The sequence below is a fragment of the Antechinus flavipes genome, chromosome 4 (assembly GCF_016432865.1).
Source record: "Antechinus flavipes isolate AdamAnt ecotype Samford, QLD, Australia chromosome 4, AdamAnt_v2, whole genome shotgun sequence".
NCBI classification, from domain to species: domain Eukaryota; kingdom Metazoa; phylum Chordata; class Mammalia; order Dasyuromorphia; family Dasyuridae; genus Antechinus; species Antechinus flavipes.
Genome location: NC_067401.1, coordinates 212,286,146 through 212,303,697, shown reverse-complemented (window position 1 = coordinate 212,303,697; position 17,552 = coordinate 212,286,146). Strand labels below are relative to the sequence as shown.

The 17,552-nt window shown below is 34.7% G+C and overlaps 1 protein-coding gene across 1 annotated transcript in view; it reads right to left on the bottom strand.

Moving 5' to 3' along the window:
* Window positions 1-291: 291 nt before the first annotated feature.
* OPN5 (opsin 5) overlaps window positions 292-17,552 on the bottom strand; it is a 38,345-nt gene continuing 21,084 nt past the window's right edge. The window contains exons 5-6 of the mRNA XM_051993002.1: window positions 8,261-8,502; window positions 292-355 (exon numbers count right to left, since the gene is read on the bottom strand). Of these exons, the coding sequence (XP_051848962.1) occupies window positions 292-355; window positions 8,261-8,502 (306 nt within the window). The remainder of the gene's footprint in view (window positions 356-8,260; window positions 8,503-17,552) is intronic.

The following is a 17,552-nucleotide window of genomic DNA, read 5'->3' as shown; positions in this document are numbered from 1 at the left end:
AAGTCTGAGGGAAAGAACATAAAAACAAAAAACTTGACAGTGAATGGTTATCCTAATATTATAAGCCACCATGGAAACCTATGATTCTTGTCTCCATACTCCACTGAAGCATCCCAATACCTTCTGATTGAGAAAAAATTGAATCTCCAGAAATTTTATAGAGAAAATAAAATAAAAAAGAAATACTTAAAGACAAAGGAAAATATGTTCATAACTGAAAATACTGGTAAAGATGGATCAAAGAAGTAAATCCATAGAAGTAATTTTGCATGCTGTTATGCATATCCATCTTCATACCTCTTGATGGGTTTCAGACACTGATGATGATTTCCTGATAGTGGACACGGTATGCCTCCTGTGATGGGGGAGAAAAATGAAATGGTATCACATAAGCAGCCTTAATTAACATAAAAATTTCTTTCACAACTTTTGGAATGTATCCAATAAAAGAATCAATTGATTAACAAATATTAAGTACCACTATGTGCAGAGTACTATCCTGAAAAATTGGAGACAAAAACTAAATCAGTCTCTGATCTCAAAGACAGCACATTCCAGTAAAATGATCATAATAAAGCCTACAAATATAAAGAAGTCTTTGAATAAGCCTCATGAAAAACAAACACTTGTTACTACTGCTGAAATGTGGACAGCACAGAATTTCTGGAATTAGAAGTGAGCTCAGAGTCTTTTTAGATATCAAAGTTGGCACTATAATCAAATTAGAAAAGAAGGAATAGTTTATCTGTCAGATCTATGGAGAGAGAAAAAATTCATGATCAAACAAGATATAAAGAGCATTACAAAATGCAAAGTAGATAATTTTGGTTATATTACAATAAAAAGCTTTTGTACAAATAAAACCAATGTAAGAAGGAAAGCAGAAAGCTAGAAAAATTTACACTAAGTATCCCTGATAAATGCCTCAATATAGAGAATTGAATCAAATTTATAAGAATGAAAATCATTCCCCAATTTATAAATGCTTAAAGGATATAAAGAGGCAGCTATATAAAGGATATAAAGAAATCAAATCTATATATAATTTATAAAAATGTTTTAAGTCACTTAGAGAATTGTAAATGAAAACAACTGTGACATATCACCTCACACCTATCAAATTGGCTAATATGAAAAAGAAAAGTGAAATGTGCAAGAGGGTGTGGGAAAATTGGGACAATAATATACTGTTAAAGTTGTGAGTTGATCCAACCATTCTGGAGAGGAATTTAAAACAATGCCCAAAGGACAACCAAATTGTTCATACTTTTTGATCAGGCACTACTAGGTTTTTATTCCAAAGACATCATAAAAAAGAGAAGAGGACATCACATGTGCAAAAATATTCATAGCAGCCTTTTCATAATGGTGAAATATTGGAAATTGAGGAGATGTGTATTAGTTGGGGAATACCTGAATAAGCTGTGGTGTATGAAAGTAATGGAATACTATTGTGCAATAAGAAATGATCAACAGGCAGATTTCAAAAAACCTGAAAAGATTTGTATGAATTGAAGCAAAGTGAAATGAGCAGAACCAGGAAAACACTCCACATGGTGTCAGTAACATTGTGTCATAATAAACTAACTATGAATGATCCAACTGTTCTCAGCAACACAATGATCCAGAACAAGTACAGAAAACTAACAAAGCAAAATGCTATCCATATCTAGATAAAAAAACTGATGAACTCTAAATGCAAATTGAAGGGTTTTTTTTTTTTTACTTTCCTCATTTATGTGTGTTTTTTTTCTTTTGATCTGTTTTTTTTTAAAACAAATGTGGCTAATATGGAAATGTTTGCATGATAGCACATATATAAATTATATCCATCTTCAGAAGTGAGGAGGGGAAACAGAGAGGGAGAAAAATATGAAACACAAAATCTAGTAAAATGAATATTAAAAATGTTATTGACATATAACAGGAGGAAAAAATGAAATACTACTTTAAAAAGAGAGAGAGAAAAGGGAACTCAGAGACCATTTAACCCAACCCTTACCTGAATAAAATTCCCTAGTACAATATATCTGCCAATTAGTCATCCAGATTATTCTTTGAGGGCAAGAACTAATTTTTTCTCTCTCTCTCCCTCTTTCTTTCTATGTATGTGTGTGTGTGAGAGTGTGTGTGTGTGTGTGTGTGTGTGTGTGTATTCAGAGTACTTTGTTTTTAAAATATGAAGGAAATTACAGTGATGCCTCCTATTCACCAGTATGTACTACATCAAAAATCTATTTCTGCTTTAGAAAGACTGAGGAACTCTAGCTCAAAATGCCCAAAAGTTATAGTTATTATGTATACTCTATAATATATGGTCCTGTGTATCATTTCCCCATATTGGACACTCTCTCCTCCCTTTGTTTTCATGATTCTGCTATCTCTTGGTTCTCTTTCTGTCTTTATGATCATTTAATTGTTGACTCTTCATCCATTTCATGGTCATCATGGGTCTTTTTCTCTTCTATCTCTATATTATCTTATTTGGAGATTTAATCTGCTCCCATGGTCCAATTATTATCACTATGTATATGATCCCCAGATCTTTCTATCTAGTCTTAGTCTCTGTTGCAAATTACAGTTCTACATGATCAATTGCCTTTTGGATATATTGGATTAGACATTTCAAATTCAATATGTCTAACAATAAAACTCATTTCCTCCAAATACGCCCTTTTTCTAAATTTTGCTATTATTAAAGGATATTAAGAGGCAGCTATATAAAGGATATAAAGAAATCAAATCTACATATAATTTATAAAAATTGTGAAGGTTAATGACAACATCTTAATTATCCTGAATCAGGATTTTGTGTTATTTTCATACTTCTCTACCCTAAACCCACATATCCAATCCATTGATAGAGCTTGTCATTTCTGCTCTTATAATATTCTTATGGGTGTGTATGCAGAGAGAGATATAGATATACAAAAATCTTCTGCCCCTTCCTACCTTTCCAGTCTTCTTACACTTTCTATCCATTCTACAATCTAGCCCTTTAGCCTATTTTCTTTTTCTCAGATATAATATTCCATCCTTCATCTCTCTGTCTTTCCATATTGCCTAGAATGCTCTCCCTCCTTATGTCCATTTCTGAGTTTCCCTGATTTCCATTAAGACTGAGCTCAAATTCTACCTTTTAATCAAAAATTTCTCATGCTAACTCCTCCATATAACATGGCCATGTTTTGTCATTTCTCTTAGAACTTAAATTCTTTGAGGGCAAGAACTAATTTTTCTTCTCTCTCTCCCTCTCCTCTTTGTGTGTGTGTGTGTGTGTGTGTGTGTGTGTGTGCGCATGTTTACAATACTTAGCAGTGTGCTTGTGATAGTAAATTCTTAACAAATGCTTATTTCCTGACTATACTGACATTTCATTTAACATATTCAATGTTTCTGGAACAATTTTCCCCTTCCAAAATTGGCCCCAAAACTAAACATTTCAATCTGGTTGTTGTTTAATTCTTTTTAGTCATGTCTGACTTTGTGGTCCCATTTTCGGTTTTATTGGATAAAATATTGAAGTTGCTTGCCATTTCCTTCTTCAGATCATTTTACAGATGAGGAACTGAGGCAAACAGGGTTAAATGACTTGCCCAGGTTAATAAGTGTCTGAAGTCAAATTTAAATTCAAGTCTTGCTGCCTTCAGACCTGGCATTCTATCCACTGTGCCAACTAGAAGCCTCACTTTAAATCCAGGCACGTAACATTTGTCATGGACATATGGTAATTTAAATGCAAGATGCATCATTCTCCCTGGATACCAAACAAAAGGGGCTTCTATCACACCTTAAAATGGTCATTCATAACATTTTGCTTTCCCAGTGAAACAGGTAGCACTGCTGCATCTTCTTTAGGCAACTTCTGAAACTGAGAATAATATATATTTGATACCATGAAGTTAGTAGATAAGGAACCTACACTCCTAGCTTCTTCCTTTTTTTATTTCCTAAATAAAATAAAGAATAGAGGTCAGTAATCCCAGGTTTTTCCTTTTGCTGGGGACAATCTCATATCAGAAGTTTAGTATAATTATATAGTGCTGCTATTATTCTTATCATTCACAAAATTAAACACTTATTGACCATCTACTACATAACTACTATGTAATTAGTGCTGAATCAGATACAAAGATTAAATTAGGAACTTTACCCTGTCCCATGGACATAATCATATATTTGATGTGTTAAATTTTTATTGACATTCAAAGTATTCATCAAAATGCTTTTTGATCTTAATCAAATAAAGCTAACAAATATGAGAAACCACTGTCAAAAAAATGGCATCCAAATACTCTTTAGACTAATGGTTCATATTGTCCTCTTCTTCTGAAATGTCCTTTTTTCCTAATTAATCTACAGAACAATAAGAATTCATTAATCAGCTACTATACATCGGGCATCACAGTATATAGGCCCTGAGGATATTAAGACAAAAGTCTTAGACAGAAATCTCTATCTTTAAAAAGCTTACCATCTAAAATGAATATATACATATATTTACAAAATATATAAAAGATAATTTTGAAACAAAGATATTAGAATATAAAGGCAAAAGAAATATATTCCAGCCATGGGAGCAAGTCATAAAAGGCAACTAAAAAGGAAGCAAAAAGGGATACAAGGTGTGAAGAATAGTAAAAGGACCATTTGGCTACATATGTATATACTTTATTAAGAGCTACATTTATTTGTGATGAGAAGAAAATGAACAATAGCCATTTAAGTTTCCCTTTAACTAAACCTTTACATAACTTTAAAATAATAGTAGCATCCTTTATATAGCACTTAAAAAAAAAAAATCAGACCTAAGAATCCATCAGCACAGGAAGCCCCTGGGCAGAAGCTCTCTCCTCTAAAGCAGATTGTCCCACTCTGCTACTTAAGAATTGTCAAGGACATTGGCAAAGTCACATGTCCCAAGTCACCAGGACTTAAGTCATGTTTTCCTGTCCCTATCTTCCAGTCCAACTTTCTATCCATTAAGACATGCCATCTCTCATCCCTACTTTGCTTTCACAAAATACTACTGCCCCTCTGGCATAGAAATTTCCAGTTTCTATTTTACTTTGAACCTCACAATGACCCTGTGAAGCAAAAAGTTCAACAAAAAGAACCACAAAAAATAGATAACTTTTTAAAAAAGCATCAGGGAAGGAGAAAAAATAATGTGATAATAGCTAGCATTTCTATGGTGCTTTTAGGTTTGTATTGTTTTCTCATTTGATTCTGAAAACAGTCCTGAGAAGAAGATATCATTATCTTTTCAATTTTAAACATAAGAAAACTGAAGCACAAATAAAGTAAGAGAATTTTACCAAGGTCATATAGCTAGTGAGTATCTGAAGCTGTATTTGAATTCAGGTCTTACTGACTCCAGGACTAGCACTTCAAATCAACCAAGTTAAGGCTAATATCTACAGATAATATAGGAAATAGTACCCAATAAAAGCTACAGAATCACTAGTATCAAAGGCAGCAGGGAAGTCGGAGAGGATAAAGAGGAAGAAAATCATTGGATTTAACAATTAGGAAATTACTGTGTCCTTTGAAAGAGGATTTTCAGCAGAAGCCAGATGAAAAGGGATTCAGGAGAGAGTGCGTGGTGAGGTGATAGAGGGAGGTGGTAATGATAGCTATTTCAAGAAATTTAAGAGAGAAGGGAAATAGAGGGATAGAGCTTAGAAGTTAGAAAGGGGAAAAAATTAAAACTTTTTTGAAGGATGGTAGTGTCCAAAATAAGTCTGTAAATAATAAATAGAAGTTTAGAAAAAGAAAAAAAAATTTTAAATAGTGTCCAAAATAAATCTATAAACAACATTTTCTTTTAATTGGGAAGGAAAGAAATAGAAAAAGAGACTGGAAGTGCATAAAAGATAAAGAATAATTGTTGAGGCAAGAAAAAAATCCCCAAAATATAGAAGTATAGTGCCTCCTTTGACCAAATTATCATGTAATTTGCAACTCTGTGTTAAAATGGACAAAGTTCAGGCTTTGGACTTGAGAGGACTTGAGGTCAGAAATCAGACACTTACTAGAAGTGTGACCCTGGCTATCATTTGACCTCTCTATGCTTCTGCCTTCTCATCTGTAAAATGGGAATAATAATAAATAGTACCTAACATATAGATAACATTGTTCTGAAGTTATTTTTAGCAAGTAATATATGTAAAGCACATTGCAAACTTTAAAATAGTACATAAATCCTATTGTTAATTTTGTATATATTTAGCATATATTTATAAAGTATATCTCCCCAGTAATCTGTGAGATTCTTGAAATCAGAGACCATTTTTTTTAATCCCTTTGGTGCTAGGCACAAAATAGGCATTTAGTAAATATTTTTTGATCGAGTAATTCATTGATAGATAGAAGAATTGGCCTTAATGAAGATTAGTAATACTACTGTTACAGGAAGGAGCAGTAATGGTGCAGGAAAAAAAAAAAAAAAGAGGAGGGAAAAGAAAGATACTGGCTTTTCAGTAAAGTAGGAGGCTAAGTCATCAGATTAATTCCTTAATTTTACAGATGAGGGAACTGAGGTCCAGAGAGATTAAGGTCATCCTGGGATAAAAGTCTAGAGGTAAAATGGTTGAACAGTGGGTGGTCATCTAAGTATATACCACAAATGCATGATAAGTAAAATCTGGATTCCATATCTTTATGCTCATTTTCTGATTGAGAAAACTAGATCTCAAAGACTAGCTAGTATGAGATAAACTGGGATTAAAATCCAGATCTTCTAACTATTCCATTATTCTATGATACTTAAAGAAAGTACAATATAAAGTGATTTTGTAGTGGCCATTTGGAGAGTATACTTGCCAACAAATGAGCAGGATTTTTGAGAAAATGGGGGGAGCAGTCACGTATAATTCCTTTGTTGAAAGCTAAATCCTGAAAGGTCATAGAATATAACCCAGTCCTGTCCTTCCTCAAGAGATTAACAATTCTAAAGTATTCTGAACCTCACTAAAAGATGAGATGAGAGTCCTCTTGACAGAGCTAAATAAAACAAAGCCAAAATGCTTTGTTCCCTCCCCTAAACCTGTCTCATATTCTTAACTTAGAAATCAATGTAGTCAAGTACTAGACAACAGAACTACTTTGGTGAAAAGTCACTTACTTGGACAACTGAGAAAGGTGAGTGCAGTGGATAGAGCTACTGGTCTAAAGTCAGGAAAATGAGTTCAAATCAGACCTCAGACATTTAAAAGCTGTGTGACCCTTGGCAAATCAGTTAAGCTGTATTTGCCTTGATTTTTTATCTATAAAATAGAGATACACTAAAGAAGGAAAGAACAAACTAGTATCTTTGCCAAGAAAATCCCATGGACTTTGTCTTTGTAGAGTCAGACATGATTGAATGACAAAACAACAACAACAAAGAGAAGAAAATTGGCATGGTTCCAAGAGTATAGCAAGTTAGGATATAGTGGCTGCTCAGAAAAGAAAAGAAATTATATGGACCTTGGTGACAGGAATCAAAAATTGAATGGTGAGTCCTCCTTTCTCCCTCCCCCCAATAAAAAACCAATCTCACCTCCTTACATAAACATTGTCCAGATATGCTTGATTTAATGCTATTTAGTAAGTAGTAAGCAATATGCTTCTATCAGTAGAACATTTTACAAACATTAGAATGCCTAGAATATTGCTTAGCCTATGGTATGTATTTAACAAAGCTTTCTTAGTGGCAGAATAGCATGATAGAATTCTAGATTTAGAGTCTGAAAACTCTGCCTCAGATAGCTGTATGACTCTAGGTAAGTAGTTTTAACTTCCAGAAACCTTGTTTTATGGTTCTATTAAAAGAGAGTTATAATTGTATCTGCCTCACAGATTTTTGTGCATTTCAATCAAAATAATGGACATAAAACATGAATTCCTTAAAGTGTCATCATGATATCATCTTAGCCTCATACTTATTGCCAGACATGTGAGACAGATATTTACCCAATTTTACAGATGGAGAAACCAAGGCTCAGAAAGGATGGCCCAAGTTCTCTTTACCTCTGAGTGGCAGAGCCAGGACCCAAAGAAAGTCAAGCTCTTCTGGTCCCAAGTTTAGAATTTTATTTTACCCATAGCATATAACATCCTTTTTAGATTGCAATTTGACTTTGGCACTTTACCATAAGACAACATCAGACCCATATGGTCTGATCTTATCTATTGGTTTCTGAGCAAAAATTTATCTTTGACTTAAGAAGATATAATGTAAATCTTGTAAATCTTGTCAGCGCTTTATAGAAATTACCTGTAATCCCTCAAAGATTCCTTCTTGGCTGCTTTCTGCCCACCAGATTGGCAACAGGCAAATTTGCAGTCAATGACCTGGTAAATAATTGGGTTGTACATAGCTGCTGACTTTGCAAGCAAGGTTGGCACCACTGAAAACTGAACCGGGATGGAATCAGGCTGTCCAAAAGCTGACCACACTGACACCACAGCATAGGGGATCCAGGCAATTAGGAACCCTGCACAGATCAACATTGCCACCTGGTGAGAGAAGACAACAAATGAGAAAATCAATTGGAAGATTGTACAAAGAACAGGGCCCAAAATATGGAAAACTATAAAATGATTAAAAGAAAAAAAACAAAAAATAGTGATCACATACCACCTGGCAAAGCCACCCAATATCTTTGTCCCCTCTTTCCATAAAACTAGGCTTATTTTGCATGTACTTCATACAGTGCATCAGCCATTAACATTTCACAACATATAATGAAAAGACTATCACAGACCATAAAGTCCAACCCATTTTATTTTGTAAATGAAAAAATTGAAACCCAAAGACATGGAAATATTTGCCAAGGTTGCACATGTAGTAAATAGGACACAGATGGCAAAGCAAGTCATAGAATCATAGATTTATAGATGAAGAGACTTCAAAGCCCATCTAGTCCGATACTCTCATTTTATGAAAGAGGAAACTGAGACCCAAGGAGATTAAGTGACTTGTGGTATGTGTAGTATGTGAGGCAGGTGCTGTTCAATAATTTCAGTCGTGCCCAACTTTTCATGATCCCCTTTGGAGTTTTCTTGGCAAAAATACTAGAGTGCTTTGCCGTTTACTTCTCCAGCTCATTTTACCAGGCAAACAGGGTAAAGTAACATATTTAGTTTCCAAGGCCAAATTTAAACTCAAATCTTTCTGATTCCAGAATTAGTGCTCTATCCATTGCACCACTTAGCTACTCTAATAGCTTGTGAGTCAATGTACTTTCTTCTGTACCCTATTGCCATATTTCTTTAAGATTCCATGATTATGTCATTGAGGGTAAGGGGCAAAGATCAAATCTAAATCTTCTACAGCTTGTAGATAATTTTAAAAAATTCTTGAAAATGGAATACTGATTGCCTTCACAACAAGAACAGTCAACAAACTTTAATTAAATATCAAATCTCGAAAATCTGCTAAGCAATAAAGAAAGGCAAACACATAGCCCCACCTTCACACCGTTCTAGTTTGGTAGGATACATTAGAATGTTCATCCTACTAACATAGTCTTTGAGAGTTCAGTGTCACTTCCATGCTACCTCCCATCCTCCTGCCATCCTCTACCATGGCCAAGACATCATTGAATCTTTTTTATACTATTCACCATAAGTTACTGCTCTTTCCATGTCAAATTCAACCAAGGATATGAATGTGCTCAAAATCGAAAATAAACTAAGATGTACTCAATTTGGGGGAAAAGGAACCATGCCAAATAGTGTGTTTGCTGCCTGAGTTTGTCCTGATTACTCAGCCCACATACACTTAAAACTTACTTGGGGGATTTGTTCACCTCGATGAAATTTTCAGTGACCCAGATTTGCCATTAGGGAAAACTTTGCCCTCATTGAAATTTCAATATGAATCTTATTCAGGGATGCATGTTAATTGTACATGGATTGTAGAATTTAGAACTAAAATGAGGCATTCCATGGCCTCTGAGATCTCTTCCAGCTCTTTGATCCTATCACATTATCACAGAATTCAACCTGCCCAATTGAGGCACAGAAAGGTTCAGATCCTTAACCAGATTCACACAACTCATAAGTTTCTGAAGTAGAAGTTAAACCAAAATTTCCTCACTCCAAGCCTAGCACTCAGTCTGCTTTATCATCCAGATCAGGGATCCTCAAACTTTTTAAATAGGGGCCAATTCACTGTCCCTCAGACTGTTGGAGGGCCGGACTATAGTAAAAACAAAAACTTTGTTTTGTGGGCCTTTAAATAAAGAAGCTTCCAAGCCCTGGGTGAGGGGGATAAACGTCCTCAGCTGCCGCATCTGGCCCACAGACCGTAGTTTGAGGACCCCTGCTCTAGATGCTTCACCAGATACTTAATTCATGTATGAAGCTAAAAAAGGGCATACAGATAGTGGGAAAGCAGAACTAAGAATCAGATTTACACTTTCTAAAATCAGTGTAAATTTTACTTTCTCAAGCAACCTTTATATTAAGGTCTAGGGAGCTTAAGAAATGTAGCCTAGGTCTCAGAATGAGCCAGATGAGTCAGACATTGCTGCTTCACATTCCAGCACCTATGATGCTCACCTGTTTTACCAAGAATTAAAACAAACCTAATAATAATATGCAAATTTCCTTTTAGACTTTGCTTGCCATCTTTCTCTGGAGACCTGTCAGGTTGAAGTTTTACTCTGTTTGCTCTGTGATGATTTTTTTGTTTTCATATGAAATGACTGCTTAAAGGCTCTGCAGTGAATACCTTTTTTTTTTTAATTGCCAAATAAATAATAAATATATAAATAAACATTGCTTTAGCACATGTCTGGGAGCTTAACATTACTCTCATGCATTCTCCTTTGGTGACTCATATGCTGATTTCACAATATCTCAAAAACCATTTTCTATGCCATGTACTGTGCACTCCTGCCAAAGTCAATGACAGAAAATAAATTAACACTCAACAAATATTATTCCTACATTTTATGTATTTTTTGTTGTATGGGAGTTTGCAATGGAATTCAGGAAGTACTTAAAACATTTGTACTGTTTTACCCCTTTGGAAAAGGCACATTGAAAAATTAGATATACTGTGGATCCCAGGGAAAGCAAATGAGGTAATTTTACAACAAAGTCCCTACTTCCCCCAGACCTAAATAAAAGCCAAGTAATATCAAATACATTTAATTGATTATAATGTGGCTCTAAGAGAAAGAGAAGAGGGTTGGGAAATGGTTATTTAAAAGTTTTAAATACATGTATATATGCACGCATACATTTATGTGAATTTTTAGATATGCAAAGAATACCCATATATGTATACACATGTGAATGCATATGTTTTATATAGAAATATGTGTATACATATAAATATAGGTATATATATGAATATATCAATAAATAGATAGATAGATAGATGAATATTATGGAATTTGAAGTCAGAAAAGACCTAGGTTTGAATCCTAGCTCTGACACTTATTAGTTAAGTGATTTGGTGCAAGTCAATTCTGCAGTGGAGGTCAGCTAAAGATAGTTAATTTCCCTAGATCTCATTTTGTTTGTTCTTTCAAAAGGAAAACAAAATAGTCATGAGATACTGAGAAAGAGGATTATAGCTTTAGAACTGAATGAGATTTTAGATATCATCTATTCTTCAATGTCAAGCAGAAATATTACTTACCAAAGTGATGTATGTGGATATTAACTAAAGGCTTATTGCCTAAACCCAAAATAATGATGCAAATTTTGGATACTGTTATCATCTGGGAAATGCAGGCTGGAGACCAAGAGTCTTCTGGACATATTTAAAAGATCAAAAATTTATAACTAAAAGAAATCTCAGTGATCACCTAATTTTATCCTTCATTTTATAGGTAAGAAAACTGAAACCCAGGGAGAGAAGTAACTTGAAAAATGTAAGATCATATGTCTAGAGCTGGAAGGGATTTTAGTTCAATCTAGTCCAATCCCCTAGTTTTACAGCTGAGGAAAGTGAGGGACCCAAAGAAATTAAGAGACTTATCCAACAATATACCAGTGAATAAAAGCAGATTGAAGATTTGAACCCCTGCCCTCTGATTCCAACTCTGTCTTACCCTGTGTTTGTTCACCCTGGAAATAATCCAAATCAAAAATGTTGATTTTACTTGCAAAAAATTAAAATTTCTCCTGCAGCTAATTTCTAGTTGCAATTTTCTTCACACCCAAATTTTGAAGAAAAGTAAAAACTATAGTGAAATGGCTGAAGAAAGGATGCAAATCAGGTCAGGTTTTTCCATGCATTTTTAGGTCGAGAATTGAGCACAATATACCCCCATTGGGCAGGAACAGACTTAAGGCACAGGAGCTAGATTTTAAATATCTAGGACAGTGGTCCCACCATTCTGCTGGAAGCTTTGGCCATCAACTGCAGTCCAACCAGGGCCCCCAGGCTATGATCAGTTTTGCTCTGAGCAAGAAAGGCCAGGTTATAGGGGATAGTAGAAGGGAAAACAAGATGTAGTGCCAGGTAATTTTTAACAGAGCAAGCCCAAAGCAGCCCTATGTGAATCACATAAGGTTCTGTTGCAATCACCTGCTATAAACAGCATTGGATAATAGAAGAAAGGGGAGTGGAGAAGAAGGGACTCATTAGAGGGGAAAGCATGATTGCATGTTCAGACCTTGAAATATCACAAAGAGGAGGAACAAAATAAACAAAGAAAAATAAAACCCTCTAAGTAGTGAACGCGGAGTGTCTAAGGTGGAACAGAATTTTCATTCTTATAGCATAAGAGGATCATGCTGGGCTGAAGCCAGGAATCAAAGGGTCACAAAGGATACAAAATCCAACATTCCTTGGTGTTGTTGGGAAGAAAAAGCTCTCTACACATACTATGGTGCTCTAGCAAGATCAGGGTTTGTTAGTCAAAGAGCCTGCCATATAGAACATAAACTCCTTCAGATCAGGGACTATTTCATTTAGATCTCTGTGACCTCATTGCCTAGAATAGTGTTGGATACCTACTAGGTCCTTAATAAATTTTTATTGAATTGTATTATCTTGGGCATATCATTTATGATTCCAGGTCTTAGGTTCTTCAATGCATTGAAGCCTTTGAGATCACTACTATCACTCCACCAATAATCCTAAATCACTCCCCTGCAGTGATGAGATTAAAGAGACTAGATGATATTTAAGAACTGAAAAGCACTGAGTTGATGATTCAAGGTATCTATACATAAATTTATGTGTTTATCTTTTAATGTTGGAATCAATCAGTGACTTGCCTGGGGTCACACAGCTGGTAAGGGTCTAAAGTCCTATGTGAACTCAGATATTCCTCATTCCAAAGCAAATTGCTCTATCCACTGCACCACCTAGCTGTCCCTTAGAGTTGCTACATATTTAGCAAAATCCTCACTAATATAAGGGATCCCCCTTCTGAATTGAAGTAAGACAAGGAGTTTTAATAGTTCTGAGTTCAGAAAGTAACAAGAACAAAGCAAAATAAATATTTCCTAATAGTCTTTTGGGGGACTACCTTCATTAATTGATATAATGCCTCAGTTCCTCATTTGCAAAATGAGCTAGAGAAGGAAATGGTAAATCACTCCAATGTCTTTGTTGAGAAAATCCCAAATGGGGTCATAAAAAAGTCGGACACAACTAAAAAATTATTGAAAACTTTAAATGTGTGTATGTATATTAGTACACATAATACTATATATGGAATAATCACATATATACTTAAAATTCTACTAATGTAGACACACACACACACACACACACACACATACACACACATATATATTCTCAAACATATACATATACATTCATGAATACTTCTCTGTTGTGGTTCAATTGTTTCAGTCCTGTCCTACTCTTTGTGACCCTATTTGGGGTTTTCTAGGCAAAGATAATAAAGTGGTTTGCCATTTCCTTCTCTAGCTCACTTTACAGATGAGGGAATTTAGGCAAAGTACCTTACCCAGAGTCACATAGTGTCTGAGGTCAGATTTGAACTCTGAAGATGAGTCTTCCTGATTCCCTTTCTGGCACTTTATCCACTGTACCACTATCTCCCCACACTATTCATATCTGATTTTATTACTGTACAAAATTCTTTACAAATATAGATCTATTATATATATAAGAAGGAATCTTTAAAGACCTTTAAAGTAGAACAAAATCATTTGTCCTTTTAAGTAGTTTTAAACATTCTCCTAGTCCATCTTGTGTGTACTATTAATATGTTTAACGAGCCTTTTTTCTCCCTATGTATAGTCTAAAGATCAAATTCAGCCTAGTTCCATTCTAAATTATTTCAACTTTCTAATTAATGGGATCTGAATTAATGAGGTTTAACTGTACTATTCTGGACAGATGCCCAGAAAATAGCTGTTGTTTAAGGTAACCAACCATAAAAAAAAAAGCTGGTTTGGATGGTATGCTCTTTGCCTTTATCAGCCCTAATTACAATGATCCATCAAAGGAAACAATAGTGAAGGAACCTAGCGAGAAGAGTATAGGAGTTGTAGCTGCTAAGAACCTCAAGGATCATCAAGCAAAATCCACCCCTTCCTTTCACAGAGGAGGAAAATGTGCACCTAGAACTATGGGATCATGTATCAAAGCTCACACAGCTGATCAGCTAGATCACCCAAAACCAAATTTGCCACTACAGAACCTTGCAGCCTAAGGACTATTAAGGCCCAAATCAATTTAGAGAACCACAGCATCAACTATTTCAAAAATCATTCTTTGCCAAAATGGATTTAAACTATAAAAAGAAAAAAAAATAAGAATTTAATTTCAGGAGGACAAATCCAAATAGACACCTGCAGAAGCTGAAAAATTCGGGGTAAAATCAGGAGTGCTTGGTAGTAACATTATTTGGAATCTATGAGATAGAATCATTGTTGCCAAGAATTTTTATTATTATTATTCAGAAGACTTTCTCTGCAGGTTTATTCCAACTCAGAGAGTACTCCTTTAGCATTATTTCTCTTTCTCTCTGCTTTAACATGAGGGGAAAAGTAATCCAGAAAAAAATGAATGGGGTTAAATTGCCAACCTGAGGACTTTTATATGCCGTTTGGAAGCTGAGTTTTCTCTAAACAAGATTAGCAAGATGCAGGTGCAGATAAGGTTTTAGCAGTGTTTGTAGTAAGCAAAAATGCTTCAGACACATGAATCAGAGCAAACTGGCTGATGCAGCCTGCCAAGACACAAGAAAGCATGAAAACACCAAAGTGAACTGATCTAATATGAAGCTTAGTTTGATTTGGAATTAATTACTTGAAGATTTCTGTCTCCAAGGAAAGGAAAGACCTAGCATAATTTTGTCTTCACCTCAATGATGGTAGGATAAAATGAGGTTAAATAATGACTAAAAAATAGTTCAGGTTGTGTCATTGAGGTAATAGATTTAATTGTAGTTATGATTAGGAAATGCCAAGGTAGGGAAATTCCCTCTCCCAAAGCATGTTGGCACCTTTTCTGCAATGTGTAGTTTTAGAGAGTTGGCTTGAGCACTGAGAGGTTCAGTGCCTTCGCCCAGAGTCACACAGCAAATGTGCATCAAAGGTAGGATTTCCTGCTCCATCCATACTACAACGTATTAAGTATACTAAGATGTTGGTATGTCTCTGAAATTGTTGAAAGACTTAAAATTCTAATGAATGGAATGATAAACCTTGAATCCAGAGAGTTAAGATGAAACATGCTGACCATCCCTTGTTATAGAGGTGGTAGGCTTAAAATACACAATGGCACATATATTTTTGGACACAACTAATGTGGGAATTTGTTTTGCTGAACAATGAATATTTTTCCTGAGGATTTCCTTTTTTATTATTATCATTCAATTGGGAGAGATAATAAGTACCTGAAGAGATAGATGATAAACAGACAACTAGATACATAGTTGATAAATAAATGATAGAGGGAAAGAAAGAGAGAAGAGGGAGGGAGGGAAGGAGCGAGGGAAGGAGGGAGGAAGGTAAGGAAGGAGAGAGAGAAAGAGAGAAGGAGAAAAAGAGAAAGAAGGAAGAAAGAAACAAAGAAAGAAATCTAGATAGATAGATAAAATTATAGAAAGATGGTTGCACAGATAGACATTATTTAAATAAAAAGAAAATATCAAAAAGATGATGAAAACAAAAACAATGGTCACTATGGTATTAATACCAATAGACATCTTTTCAGGTAGGCTTAACAAATACAGTTATTTCTTCCAAACAATGACTTTCCTACTGCAGTTTCAATATGTTGAGGATCAGCATAAAAAACTAAATAGGTATTTGGGAGGAATTTTGCCAAAGCCACAGATGACATGTGAAGGCTAGCAGATGAAACAGAGCCATAATCAAATATTTAACTCAAATTTTACAATAAGGTATTGTAAAAAGAAAAAGAAAATATTTAGACTTCTCTAGTATGTAGGGAAGGTCAAAAAATTTATGTGAATTTTTTAGATTTCTGGGGAAGGGCAGTTTAAACCCCTAACACCCAAGATGTGGAAAGCATTAACTTGTCATAACTTTAAAAATTTTAATTTCATTAATTAAATCCTTTTAATTTCATTAAAAAATAAATTCTTGTTTGCTTAACCTTACTATGCAAATTTAATGATTAGAAATCAATTTATGTTTATGATATTATCTCTTAAAGGAGATGTGAGAGAGAGAAAAAGAGAAAGAGAGAGAAAGGGAGGAGAAAGATCTTGTCAATGTAGTTTAACGAACAACTTCTGGATATATCAGAAAGCGTTGTAATCAAATCCCAGCTCAAATACTTATTGACTGCACAACCCTTTAGAAATCACTTCCTCTATTTCTTCATCTGTGAAATGGGTATAATAGCATCACTCTCACAGCATTATTCTGGTGATCAAAATGAAATGACAAAGTACAAAGCAAAGTGTAAGAGCTATTTTATTGCCAAGAATTGTTATTATTATTCTTAACATCTACTAGTAATCAGCACAGTCAAGCTCAGGCATCTAGAGATAGCAATCTGAATTAAAAGTATAGGGTTCAAGAGAAAACAATCAATCTCATAAGAATCGCTGGCTCATAGGACCACAGCATATCAGAACTAGAAGGGATTTTAGGGGTCATTAAATCTAGCAGCATCATTTTATCCCAACTAACCTCACAAAGCATAAATAGAGAGTGACAATCAAATGAACTGGGGTTATTTAATCATGAAAAAAGTTGCAAACTGGGAGGTGAAGGAGAGGAAATGATATCTGTCTTAAAATCATGGTGAAGAAGGATTGGGTTATACTTGGTTCCAGGAAGAAGAATCAGGACCATGTTTCAGGCAGTAGATTTTTTGATCAATATAAACCTTAACAATCAGAGCTATCCAAAATCATCTTGGGGTCTTTGGAGATGAATTTTTCATCAAGGCAAGACTTAAAATTAAGCTAGGTGACACAGTGAATAGAATGCTAGGCCCGGAATCAGAAATACCTGAATCTGGATGTAGCCTCAGATATTTCTTCAATGTGTGATCCTGGACAAGTCACTTTACCTCAGTTTCCTCAATTATAAAAAAAAAAAAAGATGCTTAAAGCATCTACCTCATAGGACTGTTATGAAGA